Consider the following 21,585-nt stretch of genomic DNA (forward strand, 5'->3'; position numbering starts at 1 on the left):
AGCGGCCACCCTCTCATCTTTCTCTCATACGAGAGAAAAAGTTACCAGTTACCAGTACTCTTTGGCGAAGAATTTTTCGCTGTTGCAAATGTTTTGGGTTCAACAAAGTCAGTTGGAGAAAACGACTTTTGAGTGATGTCGAGTAAGGAAAATATTCGACACCTTTAGTGTTGACTATAACTCGATAAGAATTCTACTCCAAAAGAATATACTCATGTAAATTTATGATTTGGAATTCAAATTTTTCGCGCGGTCAATTAATTTACAACTGGAAATTGGCTGTTTGGGGCCATTGACCAGTTTCCTCTCTACTTTTGGGTGCGTGTATAACAATCAACGGGAAAACTTATACGGCCTATAAAAGCCAGGGACCCCCCTATATACTATTTAAAAAAAAAAGGGTCTCAAATATTTCGGGTTTCCGTTTTTTTTAACCCAAACTGCAGGTGACTGGGTAAAAAAAAAAAACAATTTTGTTCAAATCCCTAAACCAAAAAAGAAAAAAGAAAAACCCTTTAAAAAAAGTAGAGGGATAAAAGGGCAATAAAAAAATGGGAGCTACTGTACTGTCCACATACTGTCCACATACATGTATTTGGAGGGCTGTAAAAAAATAACCCTCCTACCACACACAGAAAAAAGAGGAAAAAAAAATGCTACCCTTCAGTAAAGGAAAAATACTTCCCACACACACAAGTGAAAAACGTGTCCATCAAATGTCTTTTTTTTTTTCTCTCTGCGTCCTGTTGTAAAATGTCACTTTGCCAACGATGGAGAAGAAGAGCGAAATAAACACATATCCAGCAGTATGTTGTGTACAGTAGTGAGTCCCAATATAAAATTTTAAGGCCATATATCATCACATCAACAAGCCAAGAAAAACTCGTTTTTACATTCCAGTCTTTTTCTTTTTTTTTTTCAAATGCTTTTTGGGACTTTTCTTGTTTTGTTTTGGTGGGGAATTATTCCGTTTCGCGCGTCCGAAACGGAGAGAATCCAGCTGGAACGAAAATTATTTTTTTCTTAATGCCATAAGACGTTGATATTCTTTTATTCGAAATTTTCCCTTTTTTTTTTCCTTTTCCCCCCTAAAGAAAAACTCTCCTAACCGCATAACTATCTTTCTCTTTTCTTCCGGTCGGATGGCTGCTGGATTGCTGGCCCGGAGATGTTTCTCTACAACTCAATCATCAACAGTTTGATTGATCGAGAAAATAAAATAAGAAGAAGAAGAAAAATAAGAAGAGGAAGAAAAATAGGAAAAACAAATTCGCAAGTGGAGAGAGTCTAAGGGGCGGAGTCTACAGTGGTCAAGCTCCTCCCACCGCTCTGCGCCAGAGCATACAGTACTGTACATTCGTGTTAGTTACACTATAGCAGAGCAGCTAGAGAGAAAAAGGAGAGAAAAATAGAGAACCACCACGGTACCACACAGACACACACAATTCCGGCTGGTGGGTGGAGTGAAAAAAAAAGGAGGAATCCTCTGGTCTGTACTATACACCCACGGAGAGTGAGAAGTCTAGTGCCAGTAATCAAGTCCACTCTCACCGGTGAACGTCCATCTCCGCACAGCGGCTCTTCTTGCCTAGACGATTTCATTCACTATTTTTCGTTTGGTTTATTTCGCGTGCTCCTGCGTGTGCCTCAACTCGTTTGTCAACCGCCGGAGAGAACAGAAAAAAGTGTCAAACTTTTGGATTTTTTAAATTTCCCCCTCCAATCAAAAAATTTGACTGTGAAATTTGGTGATTTGTTTTCGAAACTTTGTGAATTGATTTGAACTCGGTGTGTTTTTGTCCGGCACATCACCACCACCACCACCACCCAGGAGAGAACCTCAAGGGTAAGTTTTAAAAAAAATGGATTTGATTTTCTATATTTAAGAAAAGTCCGAAGGATTTCTCCGGTCCCTTTTTTCTTCTTCTCGACTTGTTTTTTTGTTTTGTTTTTCCGCACCAGTTGTATTTATATATACCCCCCCACGAGAGAGAGAGAAGGGAGAGATGAGGGGTTATGTGCTGATATAACCCACGCAGACTCTCGCTTCACACAAACACACCAAAAGAGAAAAACACCATCGTCTTCTTTATTTTATTTTTTATTTTTTCTGAGCCAACGGAGGGCGATGTTGTGTACAACTTGCACCACCTCGACGGCAGGGGGGAGAAGAAAAAATAAGAACGAGAAGAGGGGGGGGGGGGGGTGAAAGTCGAAGAATGTGTTGTTTACTGGTAAACGCGAAAAAGAATTTAAATTTCGGGGAAAAATCAAACGTCGATCGGAATTGATTCATTGTTGTGCAAAGACACAAATGGAGTCGAACCCCACAGAGATTAAATGGACTAGGCTCTGGGTTATTTTATTTCTCACGATCGGAATTTGGATTGGCCGACGGATGTTTCGACCTTTCGGCCGTTGACATTGACCCCCCATCATCCAGGCCGATACCAAAAACGAGCCTATACCCTCTCGGTAGTTCAAAGTCATTAATTCATTCAAATTTGTCAGGAATAAAATTTTAAAAAAATTTAGCGATTTTCAAATTTACCCGCAATGCATTACGCAATGCAAAATTGGTTACAGACGTGTGCACCGATCGAACTTTTCGACTTCCGCGTTAATCTTATCGCGAAAAATTCGAATTGGGTTCGATTATTTATTTTTCTGACCTAGAAAAAAGGAAAACCAAAAATTTGTTTTTTTTTTTATTTCCGAATGTCACGATCAAGGACGAAATCAGTCCCGATTTGTTTCGGCTGTTGTTATTTTTTGGTTTTGTTTTGTTGTTGTTGTCGGGAGTCGAATGTTTACCAGATTGAACACTCCCCCTTTTTTTCCTTCAATGCTCTGATACTCCTCCCCACACACCAACTGGGAGGGAATCGGTCACGTTCATAGTGCGTCCGTCCGTCCGTCCGTCCGCCCGTGTTTGTATCTTCTGCTATACTGAACGAGCCGGCGGGCGCGCAAACAAAATACAAGACGGTTGAGGGTGGGGGGAGGTCCGCACACGCTTCACAGCCATCCCAAAAGGAGGTGGTAAGAAAAAAAGAAAAAAATATATATACTGTGGCGGATGGACGGGACCGGGTGGGGTTGGTCGTCATGACAACCAGATAATAAAAAGAAAAAAATTAGAAAATAAGAAAAACTGCTCCACGTGCGGCACACTTGTAAATACATATAGATTTATTTTCTTCCTTTTTTTTCCGTCTGTCTGTCTGTCTGCTGCCCCTGGTTGTTGTACAACCATCGACAACAACACGCAGTGCGCAACATATAATAATAACAAGCCACAGAGTTTCTTTCAATCTTTTTCCCACCATCAAAAGAAAAAGGAAAAAAACATTCATTCGCCAAACTATCAACTCTTTTTCTTTTTTTTTTGTAATGCGTGGAAGCAATCGCGCAATTGGCCTATAGACGGACGCCCCCGGACCAAGTATAATACAATCAAAAAAAGAACCCCGGGAGATGTGTGTGAAGAGAGAGAGACCCACAGCAGAGTTGAGAAAACTGCGTGGGCGGGGTGGGTTTTGTTTTATTCTCTCCCGTCTTTGAAGAGGGTCACGAACACAACCCAAAACCCCGAAAAAATAAATAAATAAAAAGAAACAATCAAAAGAGAAAAAGAATCTTCCACGTGTCGCTACAAATTTTCCCTTTTTTTCTTCTTCTTCTTCTTGTTCTTCTACTGTTTGAGGCTGCGTGGTGGCACCCCCCTAACTCGGCGATAAGCCGATATAATACTACATGTAGCCGCTTTGGGCTTCTTGGGTTGCCCTTAACAACGTTGGACATTTACACAGGCGAAAATCTTGAACGCCAAAAAATAAAAATAAAAAGGAGCGGACGAACGTGCGACCAGCTGTTTACACATTTCGCCCGTAGTGCAGTCAAAGAGAGAAAAGGAATCTAAACAAAAGAATGGCAAGCGACATGTAAAAATAAATAACTGATATCCAGCGCGCGCGGGTTCCGCGAAATCAAATTGTTTTGTTTTTTCTTTCTTCCGGACCGGAATTTTTGTCCTATTCCATCTCGACCCTCAAAAAATTCGTGAGCGTCAAATGCCAGCTGGGACTTGAATGAAAATTAATTGGATTTGGGCTTGATTATGAGGACTTGATTGGAACGCCAGCAGACATGCAGAGAGAAAAGACGCAACAAGACAAAATTAAAAATAGTCGAGTCCAAACTATTTTGGGTGGATGGGCCGTTCAAAAATTAAAAAAAAAAAAAGAGCTTTAGAATTTTTCTCTCTTGTTATTCGCGCAAATGGAAACTTTTTTGGCTGGCTCTCAGTCTTCTCTTGTGTACACCGGGACGGGGGAGGTTATTCTAGAACGTGCAAACAATTCCTGAGCGGCTGATTTTATTTAAAAATACGAATTTTTTTTTATAAATAGCAGGCGGTCGACCGAAGAGGAACATTCGAAAAACAAAACAACAACAACAGAACAACCCCACACCAAAAAAAAATGTGTGTGTTCCTCTCTCTCTGTCTACTACAACAGTATTGACATATTTTTAGAACGTCGAATTAGAGTCTTGACAGTTTTCCTTCGAGGAGATGTTGACGGCCGTCTAAAGCGAATTTGTATTTCGCGGGGATTTTTTTTTTTTTACTTTGCCGGGGCCAACTGCCAAGTTTTTTTTCAGAAATTATTTTTTGTCTCTAAAACAAACAATGTGTTTAGAAGAGCCTGCGCTATACTACTAGGAAATGTTATTGAAATGACCTCGATTCGCGTCTACACAATGGCCAAAAATATGGCAGAAATTGGCAAAGAAAAAAAATGTTTTTCAGACAATTCCACCCAAAAACAACCACCCGAGAAGAGGGTAAAGAAAAAGGGCTGTCCCAAGGATTCATTAACTCTCTCTAGAAAGCCAGGGGGTCAAAAAAAAAAGAAAAACTTTAGCCATTAAGTTGAGCATTTATACTCTCGATGGTAACTCTCTTCCAATTCCCATCCAACTGTAAAATATGGAGCCGTAAAATAAGATAAAAAGGGCCTCAACTCGACTGTTTGTCTCCTAATGGCGAATGAAAAGCAACAGCATTTCGACGTCGCCAATCCATCAATTGGCCAAAATAGTTGCGAGAGAAAGAGAGAGACTGAAATGTCGCCATTTGAAGGATAAACAGAGAGGCCTATTAGCAACTTATGAACTCGGAAAGTTGACAGTTTCGTTTCGACCAGTGATGGACGAGCGTGGGGCCACTCGTCGCGGCGCGTAACGCATACATTTATGCACATAACACACTGGCCGTCGATTCCGGAATGAGGAAGCGCAAAATGCGATGGGGTCACAGAGGTCGGGAAAGAAAAGGGGGCGGAAGAAGGAGATGAAGAAGACGCGTGCTGTTGGTTTTTAACTTCCAGCACGGACCGAAAAAAAAAAGATGACGGACATGCCAAAAATCTGAATGGACCCCACGCGCCATCTGTTGACCTATCCTCTGGGCAGAAGGGGGAAATTCAAAAAATTTAAAATGGGGTGGACATTTGTATTTTTCGCAAAGATATTTCCGGTCATTCCTTTCGTTGTTTGGGGGGGATTTTTTGGCCAGCAGTGTCGAGTGTTATTTGAATCTTTTCGCATTGATGTAACCTCATTTGACCCCTTTTAAAACACACAAACAGGGTCTTTCTCGTAGAAGAAGAAAAGGAGATGGACCGATGACAAACGTGCCGGAAGTTATCGACTTGTATACATATACACAACAGACATACGCGCTCCATGTGTGTGTGTGTGTGTTGTTTTCATCGCGAAAAAATCGCCAGGCAGAAAAGAAGAAGAAAACAAAAAAAGAATCAAAAGTTTTACTTAGAATTCGCTCGAGGAATTTTATTTTTTCGCCATAAGAAAAACAAAAACACAAAAGAGTTCTACACAGAACTATAACAGACAGATAGAAATGGTTGGCGCGGTTACAAAAGTATTGATCGATCCGTTGTGTGCACTCGGAAAAACCTTATAAAGCTTTTATTTCTTTTCCTTTTTTTTATTATTTTTTCGCCCTCCTTTATTACATCTATACTGATTGACCCCGCCCCTGCTACTATACTACACGTTTCCTACGCTACGCTCTCACAACTAGTAGAGCGTGTAGCGTTCTCCGCTTGTTTATAGAGAAAATAATTTTGTTGGTTTTGGTTTTCACTAAAAAGGTTTTTTTCTGGGAAGAATCCGATTCCATCCTTTTGGGTTGTGTCATGCAAATGGAGGAGTAGATAATTGTGTTTTGAAATGCGATCGAGATGAGGTACGAGCGAGAGCAACGCGATATGTACAGGCCACTTTTGGGTTATTAATTTTTGTATTTTTTTTTTCGAGGGCTCAGTTTTGAAGAGGGCAATTGTATATCATCGGGATTGGCCTTTTACTCGAGTGCTGTTTTTTCTTTTTATTTGGTTGGGAATTTTTTTCCGACGTCCATATTGGTCGGGAGCGGTTTGGACGCCGCCAGCCGATTGGCCCAACGGTTCTTGCGCCATGTCTCTCTCTCTCTCTCCCATTTTTTGTTGTTTTGTTAGAGGCCCAGAAGCAACAGAGAGGAAGAAGAATAGAGAAATAAAAAGTAGGAAAAAAAATAATACATAACCCCCCTCCCTCCCTCCCTCCTACTCCCACCAAAAAATAGGCGGGGGTGGTGTTGGATGGGGGAGAGAGAGAGAGTGCACTCACACGCATCTATAGGGACGATTATTGGTCGGGCAAAGAAAAATGGCGCCCAACGATGGCCGCTCCAGTAGTAACCCCAGCGACGCTTTATATTATTCCCTCTCTCGTCTGGCATCGCTTTTTCACCCTCCCACTCCTCCCTCTCCTATCCCGAAAGGAACGGGGAGAGCAAAAAGAGAAAAGAAAAAAAAAGTGACACAAAAGAAAATATATATATCGGTCTAGGAGCAACAGAAGCCAGCGAGGGACTGCGATGAGCAAGAGAGGGTGGTGCGAGAGGGTGGTGATTCACAGCCCACTGACGTATCGAATGATAAGCTCCCACCAATCCTCCTCCTCCTCCCTGCCTCCCTCCTCCCAACGTCCAGGCAAGCAAACAGAAAGAGAGAAATCATATAAAGAAAATGTAATCATATATCCTCCTATATAAATATCTACATGTCTATATGCGTGCCCTCCTCTCTCTACCACCTCCTCCTCGTTTCCTCCCTCCGACGGCAAAAATATTACAGAGCCCAGACAAGGCCATACACATATATATAGAGAGAGATCTAAATGCTTTACTGACCATAGGTCTCTCTTATTCTTTTTCCCCCCTCACAACTGATCCTCTTGGTCAAAGATATCGTTCCTTTTCTTTTTCTCTCTTGTCCGACAGATCTAGTTCGCCTCTCTTCTTCTTTTTTCTATGTATAGATAGATATTACTATATCTATGACCAGTTTTTCGGTCGAACAATAACAATAATGGCCGCACGTGGAGCACGAGAGAAAGAGAGAGATAGCGGGAGCCAGGGAAAACAGGACTTGGACGTTTATTTTTTGGATTTTTCACGATTAGACCGACCGGTAATTCATTTGGGCAAATCGACTCGGCGATTGAATTACTTTGGCTGGCTATTCAACCACCGAATCGAGGGTAGACACGTGTGCCGTGTAATAATAACACGTTCATTGACAAAAGAAGGAAAACTATAACGTTTCTCTCGTGTGGAATATCCGGTGCGATATTTTTTGAGAAAATAAAAAATAAAAAAGGCCAGTGGGTTGAAAAGGAACCGGCAGCAGTTTTCTTGGACAATAAGAAAAGTCAACCGTCGGCGGACAAAAATACATGTCGAACAATAAGAAAAGAAGGAGGACAAAAAATGTTGGCCTTTTCTTATATTTCTTGGACAACAATGGACGGAAGAGTTGTGCGACGTGTTACGAGGAGCCGATACACAAGAAAAAGTCTAGAAATTGTAACTTGTAGAGACACGACCAGGTGTGAGGTAAAATGTACAAGAACATTTTTTATCTCCAAAACTGATAAATAAAAGGCGACGACCACTAAACTATTCCGTTAAAGAATAGAAAAATTCCGGTTTTCCTTTTTATTTTTAAAGGGGGAAAGTTGTTCGAACAGTCGTAAAAATCTTTTCGTTACTAGAAAATCAAATACTAGACATTTTCGAATTATTTGGCTATTTTCAAAATTGGCGCGATTTTGATGAGATTTCGATGCTGTGCAATCTATTTTTAAAAAAGGATGCGGGTGCGGAAAAAGAGTTTGCCCAAGGAAAGGGGAGGTCCTTATACGTTATGGGGGATGTTTTCGCGAAAAAATAAATAATAAAAGAAAAAAGTATTTCCTCGCAAGAGGAAAGAGAAAAAAAAAGGGGGGAAGGGAAAGGCCGAGGAGGGTCGCCGGATGAGGTCGTCAGTTGCAACTCGGACGAAGGCTCAAACGGAAGCCATTGAGGATCGCCAACTTCCTCACTTGCACCGGCTCTTATCATCATTTTTTTTAAGTTTTGGCGTGTCTAGTGTCTATCTCTCGAGTGTTTCAATTTTTCTTCCAATAATCTTCAAATTTGGCGGGTAAGAATTTTTTGAAAATGACTTTACACTCAAATCGTTTGCGAATGGGAAAATAAGATTTTAAAAGTGGAAAGTAGCGATCCGGCGGTGCGGAACGAATTGGCGACATTTGCAACTTCTGTTTGACGACCTTTTTCAAAAATCCTGACCCTTTCCGCGTATGTGAATTACTTTTATTTCATCTTCCCAAGCTGAAAGCCAAGACGTCCAAGTACTATGCACTTAGACTGGGTCCCATTTTTAAGTACTGGACGGTTAAAGTTAACGACCCATTTTGATGTAGGTCCATCTAGAGTCCGATTCGAGTTTCGACCAATACCCATTGACCCCGTAAGGCCAGAGATGCTGGGAACGCTGGCTCAAAAATGTGTATACTACCTCTTTTCGCCTAGCTATTCCACTCAACTCTGTCGTCCGTTGATGGCTTTATGGCCGGCCAGCACCCACCTAAACATGTGAGAAAAATTCGCCCAAAAAAGAAAAAGAAATTCGCAAGTTCAGCTTTTTTTCAAACAGTTAACCCAATTCCCACAGTTATTGGGAATCGATGGGAACGCAGCCCAGGGAAAAATTATAGCGCTACGCTCGTCTAAATCCACATTCACACGCGATTAAAAAAATAAGATTTATACCCAGTTAAATCGCGGAGGGCAAAAAAAAAATAAAAATAATTTTTCAGGAATTTTGTATCTCGAATGGGGTTATAAGGAACATGTCGGAAACAATTCAATTCTAGCTGATAGATAGGCCTCTCTCTCTCTACATGTACTATACAGCACGTTGTTTAGAGAGTGACGATAATGTTGATTTGATCGCTGGGCGAACGTGACGAGACCAATTCCCAACAATAAGGATAGAAGAAAAGCGCAGCGCAGTCCTGGGGATATATTATTATGTTGCCCATATAATACGAACCGGCCGTATATACGTATGTGCGTAGGCCTGTAATGTGTTTTATCTCCAGTGCCCATCTGCTACCCGGAAAAAAAAAATATAAAAATGTCCACCGAACGGGCAAATAAGAGACCTCCCGCTAGGGCGGTCATATCAAGTGATGCGGTGCTCAATGAATAAATGCTGTAGACTTCATGCACACGATGGCAATCTCCTATAGCTATCGTTTTTCTCTTTACTGGAAAATGAATAGAAAAATCATTACAAGAGGGTCCCACAAAACATTATATCTCTTACATCTCCCGCTTTTCTATTCGAAAATTGGATGTAATGGGATCGTTAACTTCCGCATCATTTTGTTTTTTTCGCGCGAAAAAATCAAAATTCAAATCCAAATTTCTCGTCTTTTCCCAGAAAAACTATTAGAATGAAGTTGTTTAACCCAGGAAAGTTCGTTCCGTCGACATCTGGAAGAAAAAGTCGATGACCTGACAAGGTCACCGGGTTGGTTACAACGAAACAAAATAAAAAATAAAGTAATAACGAAACATTTTTGGCGAGTTTTCAGCGTAGAAGAGGGGAAGGTCGATAGCCTCTCTGCTGTCCACACACACAAACAGAAAATTGTTCATATTTCTCTATATATAGCATACAAGGGTGGGTCCGCGCGCCTTATATTATTTGTCTTGATCCCTTTTTCCGCTTCCGCATTGATCAGAGCGAGCGGCTACTACTGGATGGCTCGCGCCGAGGAAGAACTCGTGCTGTTCGGCGCTCTGACTCATTCAAACCGATTTCTCTCCCCTCCGCGCACAAGTCCACACCACTCAAGAGAGGGGGGAGGAAAGGCCAAAAAGGGGCCCCCCAACGAAAAATGTGTTTATTTATAGGGGGGAGAAGAAGTAAAAAGAAGAAAAAGAAATAAGTGAAAAAATAGAAATAATTTTTATTTGATGCGCTTGCGCGCCGACCTGACTCTCTGTTCTTGTTTGCATCTCTTTTTCCCCCCTTCACGTGATTATAATACATCGGCGCGTTCTAATGTGTCCACACGCGCTCATTGGGTCCGGTTGAAGAGGACGGCCAAAAGAATAGAAAAAAGGGTTGCAAAAAAAAAGGTTTGTTATTTGGTAAGGCACGAGCTAGGTCAATATCACCTGCGGATGGAGGGTGTCCGACCTTCGGCCCCATCCGCATTCACTTTCCCTCTCAATCAGCCCAGGCATCCGTGTCTGTCCAGTCTCTCTATAACCGCACGCACCGATAGGGTTGGCCAAAAAAAAGGAGAAGCTTATTTTTAGGGTCCAATCCTTTGATGGAAATGACAACAACCCCCAACCACCCCAAAAAAGGGTGCAAATAAAAATAAGGTGAGAGAAGCGCGCGAGGCCAAAGGTTGAACTTGCTGTGGCAAATAGCCGGGCTGAAAGTGAAGGTGAACAGCAGCGACGGGCAGTTAGCGGACGGACAACAGCTGCTCCTGTTTGGCCATCGGAAGAGGATAAAGATGCGCATCGTCCGTGTCAACGTGTTGAGCAGTTTTGAACCGCAATAATAATAAGCCGATCAGTGACCTCCTCACAGCCCGACGGCAGATTTCAATCTGACCTTTTTGTCACACAAACAGCCAATCATCTCCGTAATGATATTAGTGCGATAAAATCAACATTCAACTTAGTAAAACGTTGGGATTGGGATCGAAACAAACAATGGCGACGTTGAGAGATCGTTAAACAAAACAGACGTCTGTTTAGTGTTGAATAGATTGTTATTATCACATCTTTGATATAACTACGATCAACAAAAAGACAAGCGTGAGTGAAATTCATTCAAGAAATTTTTTTACCAACAGTTGTCGGCAGGAGAAAAAATCAAAGTACAAATTGTTATTGAAACTGTAATTTCAATTCGCCATAGCTCTGAAATTAACAAAGTAGTGGGTACCACATAACTTAACATGTATATCCCCCCTTGGCAGTCATTGACCCTGCAAGGTGAAAGATTGTTTGCCCCAGCTTGAAAAAATATAAAGAAGCGAGGGCAAAGTTTGAACTTGAAGCGATGAATGCAACAAGGTGAACATAACAGGGCCAAGAGCGCGTTCCTCGGTTCAAATGAAGCCGACAACAGCTGCTGCCGGCCCTGTTTGTCCTGATAAAGATGTCCATCCGTATAAGTATAACCTCAAAGTGTCGAGTTCAACCATAACAATCAGCTGGTCGATGACCTCTCCCTTTAGCGACCTCTTCTCATTTCAAAATTGAACCAATGATCTTCTGCCCGACCCAAAAAATTCGCCAATTAACTAAATCGCATTTTCTTCCGGAATTCTATTTTTCCAGATGTTGTAAGAAGCTGGTTCCGATCAACCTCCGCTTTTCGATCCGCACCATCCGCAAAAGGGATTATCACTATGAGCTCAACCTGCAGCGTTCCGGCATCAGCAACAGTGAACCGATCGTTGCAAACTCATCCGGCAGGAGTTGCTTCATCCGACAACCGATCCCTGTCAAAGTCAAACGATCCGCAGCACATCAACGCTGACCCGACTGGCGACGGCGGCATCAGCTACGAGGGCCGTCTAAGTTTATTAGATCCGACGGCAGTGCATCCATCGGCCATGGATTTCGACCAGGCCGTCGTCCTCCGGCGGATCAAGGCCGAGTGCGACATGCTCGACTTCCAGTCCATCCACCACCACCACAAAGACAATTTCATGGGCGTCGACATGTCGCTCTACTCGGCCGGATTCAGCCCTGGCAGCCATCCGGCCAACGGATCGGCCGCCGGACTCTTCTCGTCGCTGGGCCAGGCGCAACAAGCGTCCGGCGCCATCAAGACGCCAGAGTATCCGTCCACGCCCGTCAGACAGCCGCAGCCGACGACGGCCAGCGGAATGATGATGGATCCGTCCGGAAGCAGCGGCCGACAGCAAAACGATTCTGGCATCTCGCCCGGCTCGACCGGACCCGCCGGATCGACCAATTCCAGCGACGACAACAAAAAACGTAACGGCCACTCGGAGAGTTGCGGCGAAGATCCGGCGGCCGGCAGCGCCGCTTCCGGCTCGCCCTATAGCGATCACTATTCCGGCGACGAGCGCCGGATGCTGCTGACTCCGACTGAAGAAGACGACGACGACATGATGGACGGAGCCGACGACGATGACGACCTGCTGGACGAGGAGGGCAGCAGCAGCCGCGGGGCCGGCTCCGACGTGGTCGGCGAGGCCCTTTCCCGTCTCGAGCGGGCCCTTTTGGCCCAGTCGGGCGGAATGGGCGCAGGTGGAGTCCTGACGGAAGGCTCGTCCATGCCGAGCGGTGCCCTGTACCAGTGCAACATGTGCTCCTATTCGGCCGCCTCCAGGTTCCATTTCCAGGCCCATCTCAACAGCCACTTTGACGTCAAGTGCACCCACTGCGATTTCACGGCCCGCACCGAGGGCAAACTCAGAGCTCACATACGTAACGCCCACTCAGACGTCACAGGTACAAATTGAACTTTACAAAAAAATAATTGCCAATCATTTCGATGATTCTAATTGGAATTTGAATTTGAATTACATCAGGAATGGACGACGGAGAAATGGGCAACACTCGAGTGCCGCGCGTGTCGACGCAGGGCAAATTGAAGACGCACAAGTGCAAGCATCCGCAGTGCGGCTTTGTGGCCGTGACCAAACTCGACTTTTGGGAGCACACCAAAACGCACATCAAGGCCGAGAAGCTGCTGACGTGCCCGCACTGCCCGTTCGTGACCGAGTACAAGCACCACCTAGAGTACCACACGCGCAACCACCTCAATTCCAAGCCGTTCAAGTGTCCAAAGTGCAGCTACTCGTGCGTCAACAAGTCCATGCTCAACTCGCACATGAAATCCCACTCCAACGTCTATCAGGTAGAAACAAATTCAAATCAAATCAATCGACAAATGAATTAATCAACAAAATGAATTCGATTTCGGTTTTTAAATGATGAAATAATTATTATGAAATGAATTATTTTGAATTAAATGATTCAATTGTTATTTCGATTTGAATAGTTCCGGTGCAAGGATTGCGCATACGCCACAAAGTACCAGCACAGTTTGAAGCTCCACCTCCGCAAATACAACCACACGTCCACGTCCAATTTGAGTCTCAACGATTCCGGGCCGATGGATGGATTCGAGAACGAAGTCCACAAAGTCAAGGGACGTCGCAACGCCAAAAAGCCCCGCCAATCGAAAAGCGTCCAGTCGGCCAATGCGGATGCCATGACACCCACTTCCGTCAGCTCAGCCGTGCTGCAGGGCGGCGAGTGCGGAATCAATTCGAATCCGCCGCCGGGCAACGCAGGGACTCCGCCGTCCTTTGCCCTGCAGGCCTTCAACTTCCCCATGTACCCCGGGTCGCACCCTCTGATGGCCCAGCAGCCCGTCGGGTCGTTCGAGCCGGAAAAGAACAAAATCCGCATTCCGTCGGCGGAGGAGCTCAAGTGCGGATTGTGCGACTACGCCACGGCCAGCAAGGATCAATTCTCTCAGCACCTGCTGGCCCACGCCGCCGCCGACCAGCACCACAGAGAGCTGGCCAACCTGTTTGGCGTTATTCCGGCCGATTTGCTCCATTCTCCGCCGAATCCGCTCGGCCATCACCACCAGCAGTCGGTGACTCCCCTCAAAGGCTCGTCCAACACTCCCCAGCAGCATCAGATGAAGGATTACTTCAACTGGATGATGGCCAATCCGACTCTGCTCTTTAGTACACCCACGGCGCCCGCCAGCATCCAGCAGCAGCAACAATTCACCGAGCGGAAGAAATTGTCCGAAATCAGCCGAACGCCGACGCCGGAAGCCCCCAAAACGGCACCAACTCCTCCCGTTTCAACCGGGCCGCCCGGCAAACCGACTCAGACTCCGCTGGATCTGAGTCGTGAAAAAGACGAATTGACTCCAGCTTCCGGCCCAGTCGGTCCCACTACCAACAAGCACCGCCGCAAGGGACAAGCTTTCAAACTGGAGCGCTCAGCCGCACCTTCGACGACGATTGCGTCACCGCGCCCAATTGCGACCCAATCGCCGTCCCCTTCCGCGCCGATTCCGGCCCAGCCCCGCGAATCGGTCGAAGAGGAAATCGACGAAGAGGTGGAAGAGGAAGAAGAGGAAGAGGCGGAAGAGGAAAAACTCCTGGAAGATGATCAAGAAATGGAACAGGACGGAAAGGCCGGATCGCCGCTGTGGCGTCCGCCGTCCAACCGGAACGAGATCCGCAAGCAGCGCAACACCAAATGTCTGCCGGGCGGGGGAGAGTGGGGCGGGGCCTATCAGTGCTCCTACTGCGACATCGCCTTCAAGGACGTCGTCATGTACACGATGCACATGGGCTACCACGGATTCCAGGATCCGTTCACGTGCAACATGTGCGGCCAGTCGACTCACGACAAGCTGGCCTTCTTCCTCCACATCGCCCGTTCGTCCCACAGCTAGAGGGGTAGGGGAAAAAAGGATCATCTCTCAATCCCATTGTTACTTGTCCATCTTTTTTTATTTCTAAGTCATCCGCCGACCTCTTTCGAATGTACACACACACAGCGCACACTCTGAGACCCCACCCCCCGACCCCACCCACAATTGAAGCGCAGACTCGAGACGAAACTGATCAAAATGAGAATCAATCAAAATTATTTTTGCCCCATGTCTATTTCTTCACAACATTACTATTTAGATGTTTCTGCGTGTGTAGTTATTTTTTAGCCTTTAATTATTCGTCGCCCTAGTCAGTCGGTAATTTACTTCTTGGATTTTGACTAATGTCGAATTTTCGACCCCTTCAAATAGTTAAAAGAGAATATTGTTCAAATGTGTGTTGTCGAGGTTCGATAATTCAAAAACAATCTCTAGTTGTTGATCGGATTCCGCGAGTCTAAGACGTCGATCTCTCGGAAAATTATGATTGTAATTTAAGTTACAAAAAAGACAAAAAAAGATGAGGATGAAAAAAAGTGAAATTTTTAAAACAATTGAAAACGGGTAAAAATGTGTTGTGTTTAGCACGCCTGTGAAAAAAAACCACCGGATTTGTCAAAATTATTATTTTTGGTAATGAGATTGAACCGGAAGAGTGTTGAAGAGGGAGTCAGCAGCCTTGCGTTTTAGCTTTATGTCAACAACACGCCTGTTAACGATAGAGCCATCAATTTGGTTTTGATTGATATCACTACGACGTGTCTGGTGTTGTACAGAATGAACGTCTCAACAAAAAATGTTTCTCTGTATGCGTGTATGTTTTGTGTGTGTGGTGCGCCATGTTCCCCCGTATTCTGTATTCACCGACGTATTTGATCCCAATTTCATTATTATTATTTCCCCCCGCCCTTTTCCTAAAAGTGAATGTGTCATATATCCAAGTGAACGGAAGAAAAAGGAGGAAAAAAGCAAAAGAAAAACGACCGAGTCCTCGATACTCGTTTGGACGATGGTTATATAGGACCAAAATGATAAATGACCTGTCCAGCAAATGTTTCTTCTCATTTTCGCCAGCTCCCTTTTCCCGTTTTTTCTTTCAATGATTGCTCCCGTCATCTCTGCCCAACTGTCATAAACGTGGTCGTCACGTCGTTCTCTGTTGTCGAAGCGAACCAATAGTTCGCTTAAACAATAAAATAAACATGTGGAAAACAAAATCGGTTTCTGGCTTTTGATTTCATCGATTCAAGATTTGATGGTGGCGCAAAATTATTTGAAATGAAAGGAGGCTTTACGCCACCTAGCGGTCGAATGTTGAACCACGCCCCAACGACCATACAATAGCAAATCGAGTTCAGTTAAAAGTAAATTGTTGCGATACAGCAATTGTGTGAAATTGTTATTCACACAAACGTTTCGAAATGCTGAGATTTAAAAAATAATTGTTTAGTTTTTCCTACCTTAAAATCTGGGAATAAAGCTGTCGTTTCCCTTTTCTCACGTGTCGAGTTGTGGACGTCACTTCTCTGTTGTCGGGCGAATGTCGTAAATGCGAGCTAATCCAAAATCCGTCAGCTAGGTGTGTCCATCCAGGAGTGACCATCCAGGCGATCCAGGCATCCAGCAACATCCACTCCACTCAGCGACGCCACTCCATGCACATCAGGTGAAACGACCCAATGACTGGAATTTCTGATTCACGTTTGAAGGTTTAAAGCACAAAGAGCGATGGTAACTCAAAGTCATTCGGAGTCGGACATTGGGCTTGTATAATTGTTTTTTATAAGTTTCTGTTTGTCTTCTAAATAATAACACCCACAACCCACAACACAACACTGACGATTCCTTCGACACGGCTGTGGTTGACCAACTTTTGTTTGTGAACGGGGTGAAAACTGAAAACACTGGCTAAAATCAGATTCTTCTTCCTCCAACAACACAGAAATTTTAAATGGACATGACACTTAGTAGCTCTTTGCTTCATCGCCTTCACCCATTTAAACATGCCAAGCAACAAATCAGAACTTTTTAAATGTATCTCGATGAAACAAAAAGTTCGTCATGGATTTAGTCAGCACTCACCACGCGGTTCAGCCGGCACACAGCTGACCAGCTGATACAGAACGTTTGAGCAGAATAGCCAGAATAGCAGAATAGAACAAGAGAATCAGAAACAGAAAGAAAAATTGGCCATTTAGCGGAGGGAGGAATCGTCCAGCAGGGTTGGACATACTGATTAATTAAAAATAATTTAATAATTTAAATAAATAAAAATAAATAAATAAAAATATATCCATAGCCTATACACTAAGGGATATGTAGAATTTTATTGGGTACTTCTTTTCGAACATTCGACGTTTCCATCTTTATATTTTTTAACGTTGATTAAAGACAGAAATATGCTTTAAAATGTTGCAGCTTTGTCGGCATTATTGCATTATAAAATCATTGTTTTCATCACCCAGATAGATAATGAATATATTTATCAACAAAATGTAAAATACATCTAGAAATATCTTTAACGTTTTGAAGGTGTGAGAGTAAAGTGTAACGACTAGAGCGATTGAGTGCGATATTCCGTCCGTTGTTCGGACATTATTATCTTAAAGTATAGCGTAGACTTGTTGATAGACGATTCCTGATTAGATTGGGTTTCACCATGGGGTTTTTCATGACATTGTTTTCAAATAACAAAAAGAGAAAAAGACATCAAACGGATAATTTGGTCTAATCTATAGCAAGACAACAAAAAAAAAACATGTACGTATATCTATCTCAATAGGATTACGATCACGTGCTGCTATATCAACAATTCAACACTTTATGACGTCAATAGTTGAGTATATATAATTTCCAATGAGGTTAAAGTTTAAATAGGGTGTTAACTGAATTAGCGACCGAATAAAAAATCTTGCCAGTTATTTTCTCAGCAACTTTACAGTTTTACACCAAATATTTGGGTTTGCCCAACTGACCAGCTAACCGAAACTGAATTTTTCTAAACAAGTATTGAGTTAAATAAATACATCTAGATGATTTTAAATATGAATAGGACTCTCAAAGTGAGAGAATTCTCTTTAGAGTTAGCCTAATTCACATTTCAATCAATCAAATCAGAACTGGGTGTAAGGACGCACTGGAGCGGCGAGCATCTCTCCCAGCCGTTAGAGACATAGTCATTTTCTGTATTGATGCCAACAAGTCCGCTCATCTCCAGATAATCAAAAAAGGCACATTTTTCAACAGGTTCCAACACTCCGTTTATGAAAGAGATGATTTCGCCCGTAAGGAATTGAATGTATTCCTCCTTCGGAACAGAAGGATCGCTCGGACAAAATTGCGTAATCTGTGCATAATAATTTCATCAAAACAATTAATGAATAACAATTCAGAAATTTGTAAATAGCAGTATTAGATAAAATACTCCTATGTACCTCATTCAGTTCAACGTAGACTGGACCCATTAAATCAGCGTGACCGTAAGCGGTTACGTCCAACGTCGGTCCGGTCATGACGTCGAAGAAGCGCCGGCCCGAAAGCTCTTCCGGAGCGCATGCCAATCCGTAAGGTCCTTAAAATATTTAAAAAAAAGGTTTGCACCGGCAAATACTTGCTTTTTAGTAAACGATGCATAATTAATTAATTACTACAAATGTTCGGAATTTCCCTTACCGATAACTGGGTCTAGTCCCGTTACGATTTGCAAGGTTGGCACAGTAAAATTGACTTTCTGGCCTGGCGTAATCACGAACATTGTAATGTTTTCGGGGATGGGGCTGTTTCCGTCAACAGCATCAATCAAGATCAGACCTTGATAGTTTAAGCAATTTGTCTATAGGGATATTACAAACAAAACAAGGTTTTTTAAAATAATAGTGATGAACAAGGTTTAAAATAATAACGAACCTGAAATTGAGCTACAGCGACATGAGATCCACCCGAATGACCGCCAATGAACGAATGGAGATAGTCAACGTGGAAATCGGAAATGTAACCTTTTTTTAAATAAGTCAATATTATTGTGCATTAGGCCTATAAGGGTGATATCATATTTTATATAGTAAATCAAACGATATACCTTCTTGATTGTGGAGACTATTTTCCAATCGATTTTCGACAAAATCTACTGTTGCTTCGAACCACGCAGGATCGAAAGAAGTCTCGGGACTGCCAAGTTTCCAGACGGCGACTACAACAATGCCGTGACTTGCGATCTGAGATAGAAGAAGTGTGTGCGCTTCTGCAGGTACAATGCCTGCAGAAAAGATACGGTATTTAATTTCTAAAATATTTACCTTATTACACACCAAAATTGTTATGTATACCTCCGAATCCGGTGATGAAATAAAATACAGGGAAGTTTCCGGCTGAATTTGGAGCGTAGACGTCAATGTTGGTGTCCAGGAAAAGAGTCAGCGCTTGGCGGTAAGCGGTGTGATTGATTGGATAGTCTCCGGGCACGAAAGGATCAATTAGCCGGGACAAGTCATCATCGTCCACATGAATGATGTTCCTAGCCACGGTCGCTGACGCCAGCAATCCAACGAGAAGGTAGAGTGTCGTCTTCATTACTTTGTATTCAATCCTAATATTACGGGAAAAAAAAGTTTTACTGCCTTTATTTATACCTTTGACTGTAGACTTGTTGTCGCAGACATATTTAAGAAATAATCTTTTCTTTTTGACACATAGTCAATAAAAAAATAAAAATCTCTTTTATTTGTATTTGAAGAGTTTATCGGACTCGAAACTTACCTTTTCCAAACAAGAACTCGCAATAGTTGATAATAACCGTCTTATTTTTTTAGATATGTTATATAAAATCCAGACACATTTATACATACCTCGAGTATTACGTCTTTTTATTGTTTCATCAAAGGTATTGGCTAACGTCCAGAGTCACTGGATGTCAATCAATCATGTCCTGAACATGTCCGCATTACATAACTATAGCGCACTTCGTCATTTATACGACATAACGTATTAATTACAACACCAACAGCAACGTAGTTAAACTTCATGCGGTATATTTATTACGTTCGACAAGAATATTAACGAAAACATAAATATGCACAACTTGATTGGAATTTAATAGAAAGAACTCAATATCTTGTGATCGCATCACCAAAAGGAAAACATGGAATAAGAACTGGGCGTCAGAACACATTCAGACGGGGTACATCTGTCCCATCCGTTTGAGGCGAAATCGTTTAAGGTGTTGATGCCCACGAGCCCACTCTTCTCCAGGTTGTCGAACAGGGCACAGTTTCCAACAGGATCCAGAACCGCGTTGATGAAAGAGACGATTTCTCCGGTCAGGAACTGGATGTATTCTGGTTTGGGAGCATTAGGATCGTTCGGGCAGAACTGGGCTAACTATGATTATTTAATAAAATCAACGAATAAGAAAAAATATAAAATTAATATTCAGACAATGCAGAGAGATGTGAGTCGCCAATATTTTGAATAGCTAGGCCAATAATTACCTCGTTCAATTCAACGTAGACTGGATCCATCAGATCAGCGTGACCGTAAGCGGTTGCGTTGACGTACCACGTCGGTCCGGTCATGGCATCGAAGAAGCGCCGGCCTGCAAGCTCTTCCGGAGCGCATGCCAATCCGTATGGACCTGAATATTTTGTTCAGAATTTTAGTTCTTAGTTGCTACTTGTTAAAACAGCGAGCATCTCTATATTAATTCACCTATAATTGGGTCCAGTCCGGTAACGATTTCCAAAGTTGGAATGGTGAAATTGACCTTTTGGCCGGGAGTGATGACGTACATGGTAACGTTTTCAGGAATGGGATTATTTCCATCAACCGCATCAACCAAAATCAGACCTTTGTAATGCAAACAGTCCGTCTATAAAATAAAAATTCATTAACTCTGCTGTTTACCAGTATCATGTCAGTGGTTACTATACCTGCAACTGGGCAACAGCGACATGATTTCCAGCTGAGTGGCCGCCGATGAAGGAATTCAGGTAGTCGACGTGAAAATCAGAGACATAACCTATTACGAATCAAATAACATATTAATCATTTGAAATCAATTAAATCATTCATGAGCTCAATTGATTAATCTAGGCCTAATAGTAATAATCTAGCCGATTTACCTTCTTGGTTGTGAAGACTATTTTCCAGGCGCTTCTCCACAAAGTCGACAGTTGCTTGCAACCAAGCGGGATCGAATGAATTCTCGGGACTGCCTATTTTCCACACAGCGACGAGAACAACTCCGTGGCTGGCGATCTGGGAAAAGAGTTGCGTGTGCGCCTCGGCAGGAACAATACCTGATTTTAAAAAAACCAAATGATTTAGATCTTTTAATATAAGTAACGTTTTTGATTGAAAACACGCAGAGTTAAATTGTATTACCTCCAAATCCGGTGGTGAAATAAAAAACGGGGAAGTTGCCCGTTGCGTTCGGGGCGTAGACGTCGATGTTGGTGTCAAGGAAGAGACTCAAGGCTTGGCGGTAAGCGGTGTGATTGATTGGATAGTCTCCGGGGACAAAGGGATCTATCAACCGGCCCAAATCTTCTTCTGCCGGTGAAATATTCCTCCCGAACGCTACAGTGCTGGCTAGCGCAAGAACGAGGAAGTAGAGCTGTGCTGTCGCCATGGCTTTAAGTCAGTCAATCCAATCGACGTCAACTATTCACTCGCTATTTATACCGCAATGTCA

General features: G+C 43.2%; 3 protein-coding genes across 3 annotated transcripts; 1 reads left to right on the forward strand and 2 right to left on the reverse strand.

Moving 5' to 3' along the window:
• The first annotated feature begins 1,395 nt into the window (after window positions 1–1,395).
• On the forward strand, window positions 1,396–15,311 carry LOC124209944 (protein hunchback-like). The gene is made up of 4 exons (XM_046608196.1): window positions 1,396–1,846; window positions 11,795–12,940; window positions 13,021–13,349; window positions 13,494–15,311. Exons 2-4 carry the CDS (start codon window positions 11,866–11,868, stop codon window positions 14,916–14,918), a joined length of 2,829 nt encoding a protein of 942 aa, XP_046464152.1. The 5' UTR covers window positions 1,396–1,846; window positions 11,795–11,865; the 3' UTR covers window positions 14,919–15,311.
• A 2,507-nt stretch (window positions 15,312–17,818) lies between these two features.
• Window positions 17,819–19,497, reverse strand: LOC124209945. Its single transcript, XM_046608197.1, has 6 exons — window positions 19,223–19,497; window positions 18,976–19,152; window positions 18,804–18,892; window positions 18,570–18,729; window positions 18,332–18,468; window positions 17,819–18,243 (listed from the first exon to the last, which is right to left on the reverse strand). The coding sequence occupies exons 1-6, from the start codon at window positions 19,464–19,466 to the stop codon at window positions 17,998–18,000; spliced, it is 1,053 nt and encodes a 350-aa protein (XP_046464153.1). The 5' UTR covers window positions 19,467–19,497; the 3' UTR covers window positions 17,819–17,997.
• Window positions 19,498–19,907: 410 nt separating this feature from the next.
• LOC124209946 (chlorophyllase-2-like) lies at window positions 19,908–21,550 on the reverse strand. Its single transcript, XM_046608198.1, has 6 exons — window positions 21,276–21,550; window positions 21,014–21,190; window positions 20,822–20,910; window positions 20,601–20,760; window positions 20,384–20,526; window positions 19,908–20,273 (listed from the first exon to the last, which is right to left on the reverse strand). Exons 1-6 carry the CDS (start codon window positions 21,520–21,522, stop codon window positions 20,019–20,021), a joined length of 1,071 nt encoding a protein of 356 aa, XP_046464154.1. The 5' UTR covers window positions 21,523–21,550; the 3' UTR covers window positions 19,908–20,018.
• Window positions 21,551–21,585: the final 35 nt, after the last annotated feature.

This window comes from Daphnia pulex, chromosome 12 (genome assembly GCF_021134715.1).
Source record: "Daphnia pulex isolate KAP4 chromosome 12, ASM2113471v1".
Taxonomy (NCBI): Eukaryota; Metazoa; Arthropoda; class Branchiopoda; order Diplostraca; family Daphniidae; genus Daphnia; species Daphnia pulex.